The sequence below is a fragment of the Sinocyclocheilus grahami genome, unplaced genomic scaffold, assembly GCF_001515645.1.
Source record: "Sinocyclocheilus grahami isolate Dianchi unplaced genomic scaffold, SAMN03320097.WGS_v1.1 scaffold975.1, whole genome shotgun sequence".
Classification (NCBI taxonomy): Eukaryota; Metazoa; Chordata; class Actinopteri; order Cypriniformes; family Cyprinidae; genus Sinocyclocheilus; species Sinocyclocheilus grahami.
Genome location: NW_015506154.1, coordinates 83,624 through 89,419, shown reverse-complemented (window position 1 = coordinate 89,419; position 5,796 = coordinate 83,624). Strand labels below are relative to the sequence as shown.

Sequence of the window (5,796 nt, the reverse complement as noted above, 5' to 3'; positions counted from 1 at the left end):
GATTAAAGGGGTCATATGATGCGATTTCAAGTTTTCCTTTCTCTTTGGAGTGTTACAAGCTCTTGGTGCATAAAGAAGATCTGTAAAGTTGCAAAGACTAAAGTCTCAAATCCAAAGAGATATTCTTTATAAAAGTTAAGAGTCAACCACGCCTACCTAAAACGCCTCGTTTAAACACGCCCCCACATGTTTATGTCACGGACTCCGCTTCGTCCACGGTGAAAGCCGATCCGGTGATCCAGTGAAGTTAATGTATTTCCTCAGTGACCAGCACGGATCAGCTCTAGGCATGACGAAGCGGATATCGTCCTCTTTTGGAAGACCAAACAAAGTAGTTTCGCTTTCACAACAAAGCACACAGCGTCTTCAGGACACAGCAACAACAATACTACAGTGAGAATAAAAGTTACGCCTTCTTTCTTTGCGTGAACATTTGGGCGGCGTTATAGTGATGTAGACATGTGGGGGCGTGTTAGAACGAGCCGTAGGCGTGGTTAACTTAACTTTTATAAAAAATATCTCTTTGGATTTGAGACTTTAGTGTTTGCAACTTTACAGATCTTCTTTATGCACCAAGAGCTTGTAACACTCCAAAGAGAAAGGAACACTTGAAATCACATCATATGACCCCTTTAACTGAAATGCTGCCCATCTGTGCAATACAGCATGACTGAGTGGCTGTTTTACTTTATCAGTTCATCCAGCGTCGATGAGCAGGGAGATGAGAAGAGATGGGAGTTTACTGAAAATTAGCACAAAAACCAAATGTTTCTGACTGAGTCAGAATCTTAATTAGGGCTGTCAAAAAAAATTATAATTTCGAATATTCGTGGAATTTCAAATAAAAATCCACATTTGAATGCAAAAACATTGCATTCGAATTTTAGGTGTGTGTTGAGGCAGCCTTATCAGCGGCGCACGAGATGCGATGACGATTTAAGTGTCGTTGCATTATAATGTTTTTGTTAACCTATCCAGTTGAAGCCACTGGATGTGGCGCTGCTCCGTTGTTCATTCAAATTATTGCGGAAAAAGATAACATCAATGCAGAGAAGATCTTGTTTACCTTAAAACTGAAACCAAGCCGTTCACAATTTAAGTGTCGTTGTATTATAATGTTTTTGTTAACCTATCCAGTTGAAGCCACTGGATGTGGCGCTGCTGCGTTGTTCATTCAAATTATTGCGGAAAAAGATAACATCAATGCAGAGAAGATCTTGTTTACCTTAAAACTGAAACCAAGCCGTTCACACAGAACACATATTTCGTGCATTTTCTAGAGGGACATCTATCACCTTTGCACTCGCGTCTCACACAAGAGAGCCACATGTTTAGAAAGCCATACAAAATGAATGCAAGTTTAACTTTTAAAAAAAAAACCTATATTGAGACTTTATGGTGGGTTTTCCCCATCCCACTGCATCTCATGTTTTTAAATGAAAAATGTACTTTGTGTGATTGGCTTTCCTCCCTTTGTATTAAACTATGCATGCATACATGATGCCGTTTTGTTTATAGCTGTTTAAGCAACTTAATTAATTATAATTGGTTTATAAAAATTATTTTAAACATTATGCACTTTTTTCCCACAGATATTTTGCTCGATGCGCCCTCTTGTGGCCTCAGGAGAGAAGCCAAAAGCTTTTCTGCACCCTAACTGAAATTATGCATGTTAAATTCTGATCATATTTAAGTACAAAATTCGAATTTAGTTTTTCAGCCATTTTGACAGCCCTAATCTTAATTTGCAAATATACGTGTTTTTGTGCAAAAAAACTGCCAACCAAATAAGAAAATAGATTATTAAAATAATAAAAAAAGGAATGCCAAGGCCCCTTGAAAGCTGAAGGGTGTACTTCTCCGTGATAAAATACTTCACCCTAATTATCTTCATTTTATTAAATTTAAATTAAATAGAGTGACACCATACCATACATGTTCTCTGTAGTGACATATCAGTTACCGTGAGACCTAGTAGAATGTGAAACATCATGTTCACAATGTCTACGTCATTCAAAACGAGTCAGCAGGGTACATCTTTGGGTACATCAGATGTTTGTTTTGTCAGTGTCAGTCAGATATCCCCAGTGTCTCAGCAGCGCCCCCCGCTGTCCTGGAGGAGTCAGGAAATACTCCCTCTGTTGAGGAGAGTAGCTCTCCTCTGTGGGAACCATGTCTCTGTAGCTCCAGTCTTGCCAGCGGAAGTTAAAGCGCTCCAGCAGTTCGATCCTGTCCTCCTGTGAACACACACAGTCTAGAGGACCTTTCTGCTGAAGATCTTCTCCCACTTGCACATCCTTAAAGACCAGCAGGGCTCTTATAGCGAACCAGCCACCCAGCCTGGGGTGTATGCAAACGCCAAACATCTTCTGTGCAGAAAAACCAGAAAGACTTTTAACAGACATACAATACAACATCTTTACATTAGACGTTAGAAAAGACGAGACTAGAACTTGCAACATGTCTGGGCTGGCAACACATATAAGTTTGCGTGATATAAATATAGGCCATATATACATATGCAACAGTGTGCTGGGCTAAACAAAAGGTTCCTACACATTTTGCATACTCAAATGCCCAGACTTCTCCGTAGATTTTTCAGACTATATTTAATAAACTGATTTTAATAAAAAATCATTAAAAAATGTAATATTGTCAAATCTTCAGTGTCGCCACGTGATCCTTCAGAAATCGTTCTAATATGCCGAGTTGCTGCGCAATTACAGTATTATTGGAAATCAGTTTTTTGTTGTGCATGCATCATGTCATGATTATGAGATCTGCTCTGATTAAAGACCATTGTAAGGCCTTCATTTGTAATTGAGACCTTCTTAAGACCCGCAGAAACTGTTCAGAAAAGCAGTGTTGCCGTTTTTAATTTATGCACATGTTACGAGTCTATCCACACAAACTCTCTAAGGATGGCTAATCGGTTTTCTTTTTACATGATATCCAAAGCAATTCATTTATTTAATTGCATGCAACGACATTTGCTGATAAAAGTCCCCAAATGAAGACAATATCGCAATGCACCGAACAGACATTACCAGGAGTTGCAACATGTTGTTGCATAAGCCTGTCACAGCCCTAATCATTGTGTTGTCTGATTAATCACAATTTCAGTCATAATCATAGCCAGGCGAAAGTGATCGGCACTGACCTTATCACCCCAAGCTGGACTGTGGACATCTGATTTCTGGTAGTAATATGCTGCTCCTGATACGTGTGCCGCAGTCTGAGCAAGAAACTTGGGTCTTCTGCTAGGCAGCATCTCATAATCATAACTGGCATGCACAGACTGATTTGGAAAACACTGAATAAAAGAGAGAGAGAGTGAGAGATTAATACGGCTGGATAATGGAGTGATGTGCTTCAGTGGACATCTGCTCTGTAACACACCAGAGAGACAGCGGATGAGACTGTGTGAGCGGTGCACTCATCGATGGGGTCCCGGACAGCCTCACAGCTCTGGCTCTGTAAGAAGGGCAGGAATGAGCGCTCAAACATGGACGGTGTGCTCAGCAGCAGCAGAGCCAGAGTGCCTTCTGGGTAAGACAGGTGATGAGCATCAGACACCACTGCATTGTACCAGCCAACCTGCAGCCAAACACAAGCATCCAGATGACATCCAGAGCTGCACACATATTTCTGTGCTCTTTTCCCACTTATTCATAAATGCACAGGTGATTTTTGAAGCTTGTGGACAGATTTAACATCATAATATACGCACCACTGCGATATAAACATGTCGATTGCTGTCGTTATGGAGCATGTTTGTTTTTATTATGTTAGTGGAGTCGGACATTTTACCTTAAAAGGATGCATTTCAAAACCTTTTGTTTTTAAGGAGTCACGGAAAGTCCCTATCAGCTCCTCCATGCGTTCAGTGGAGATCGCCATATTGCTGCTTCTCATCATCTCGCTGGTGTTGTATGGCGCCGCCCAGTGGACTGGAGTGAGAAGCGCCGCTCTCTGCAGAACCAAGAGGGGCTGAGATGGCACAATAATGGCTAATGGCTAATGTCTTTGGGGGGGGGGCACGTTGAATTGCACCAATTAAAAAATGCATTGCATTAACAGCTGCATTGCATCTTAATGCATTGCAATTTCAGGGTTGTGAAGAATTCAATCTGTGAAGAATTCTCTCTCTCTCCTTCATATGGACTATTTTTGAAGGCAGCATAGATGTATCCTTCGCTGCCTGTGATGTCCCACAATCCTGTTGAGCTAAAAAATAAAGATGGTGTCTGAAAGTTGTGGATGGTAGTCAGATTTTCTTAGATTTTTTTCCATTTTTGAAGTTATCTGATGAAATTACTATTATGGTCATTAAATATTCGCTTCGTTTTCACAAAGCTTGCTCTATTTTGTTGCAGATCAAGCCTCAGAAGTCAGTTCCGTGATTCGTGCACAGACGCGTCCTGATAAAGCACCGAAGTCAGCAGCCTGAGCTTCTGGATTCAGCCTTTGATTGTACAGGCCTGCAACAGTTCAGTAGCAGTTCATATTAAGGCACACACAGTGTTAACACACAGTGGTGTTTCATTACTGAAGGATTCAGTGTTTTTGAACCAATCGGTCGAGTCTATGAATTTTTTTTTTCCATTACTGTTAATATTTCTTATTTCTCGGCCTTCACTGTTGACTGCCCTTTTGTTATGTTCCCATCACTGACACTCCTAGACAAAACAAGAACTACACCGTGGACACACTGGTACACCCACATGAAAACAAGGATTAAGCACACACACACACACACACACACACACACGTGCTTGCACACACATCTTGAGTACTTCAACTGGATGTCCAGGACATTGTGTGTGTTGTTGTATGAATCTGTGGTATAAATATGGCCCATCTTCCATAATAAACTTGAGAATGTTATGGTAGTACATTGCTCTCTGTGTCTGCTTGATCTTTCTCCCAGGATCCCACGCTGCAGCTGCTCTACACCCTACACAAGGGTTGACACACCGGCTCACAGTTGATGACTGATAGCATCGAAACTACAAATAGTCTAACAAAAATTGTATCTAACAACTCTGAGATCATACAACACCAAAGCCAAGGGTAATTAAAAAATGTCAGTGAGACAGTTTTACGGCTTTGGAGTTGCTGGATGTAAATAAAGTGGCCAATTAGGATTTAAGGTCCTTACAAAAAATTTAAAACCCTGAAAAAGTGAGACTTGGCACAACTGAATTTAGATTTGTGGGAGAGAGAAAAAAGAAAGAGATAAAATGCTAGAAAAAATGGTCCTGTTGTGATGTTTTTGTGACGACCAAATAAAATATCTTTGTATAACAAAGAAAAACTGTAATGAAAATGCACAAACAAAGATAAAGAAATCAAAAAATATTTTTGCATTCCCAGAGGAGATAAGAAATTGATTCTTCTTCAGCAACACAAAAGTCAAAATCTAGAAACATTTTTTATTTTTAAATAGAGCTTAACAGAGAAAAAAGAGTTCATTTAAGATACATCCTTTACCCTCACTGTGGGAAAAAAATCTTAATTTTACAGAAATTAACTGATTTTTTTTTCAGGTTTTATTTTAAATTGTAGTCAAAACTCTGTAACATTATGTCTAAATTGACAACTCGCCTGTTATTTTAAGTATTATGACATTAATGACAAATTACAGTAATTCACATTTTTTGTACGGAAAAATTACCGTATTTTTTATACAATATTTTTTCAGCTTTCTTAAACTATAAACAATTGCATGTAAAATAAATAATCTGTAATTAACACAATAAAAAAAAACATTAGATGATAAAAAGGTCAAATGAC

General features: G+C 39.2%; 1 protein-coding gene across 1 annotated transcript; it reads right to left on the bottom strand.

Annotated features, from left to right (window-relative positions):
• Positions 1 to 1,944: 1,944 nt before the first annotated feature.
• Positions 1,945 to 3,977, bottom strand: mmachc (metabolism of cobalamin associated C). The gene is made up of 4 exons (XM_016250225.1): positions 3,811 to 3,977; positions 3,400 to 3,597; positions 3,161 to 3,313; positions 1,945 to 2,369 (listed from the first exon to the last, which is right to left on the bottom strand). Exons 1-4 carry the CDS (start codon positions 3,916 to 3,918, stop codon positions 2,049 to 2,051), a joined length of 780 nt encoding a protein of 259 aa, XP_016105711.1. The 5' UTR covers positions 3,919 to 3,977; the 3' UTR covers positions 1,945 to 2,048.
• Between the last annotated feature and the right edge of the window lie 1,819 nt (positions 3,978 to 5,796).

Coding starts and splice junctions, on each gene's coding strand:
- mmachc (XM_016250225.1), bottom strand. CDS start 3,918: ATGATGAGAAGCAGCAATATGGCGATCTCCACTGAACGCATGGAGGAG. Junction 3,598..3,810: donor TTGAAATGCATCCTTTTAAG/GTAAAATGTCCG, acceptor GTTTGGCTGCAG/GTTGGCTGGTACAATGCAGT. Junction 3,314..3,399: donor TCTCATCCGCTGTCTCTCTG/GTGTGTTACAGA, acceptor TCTTTTATTCAG/TGTTTTCCAAATCAGTCTGT.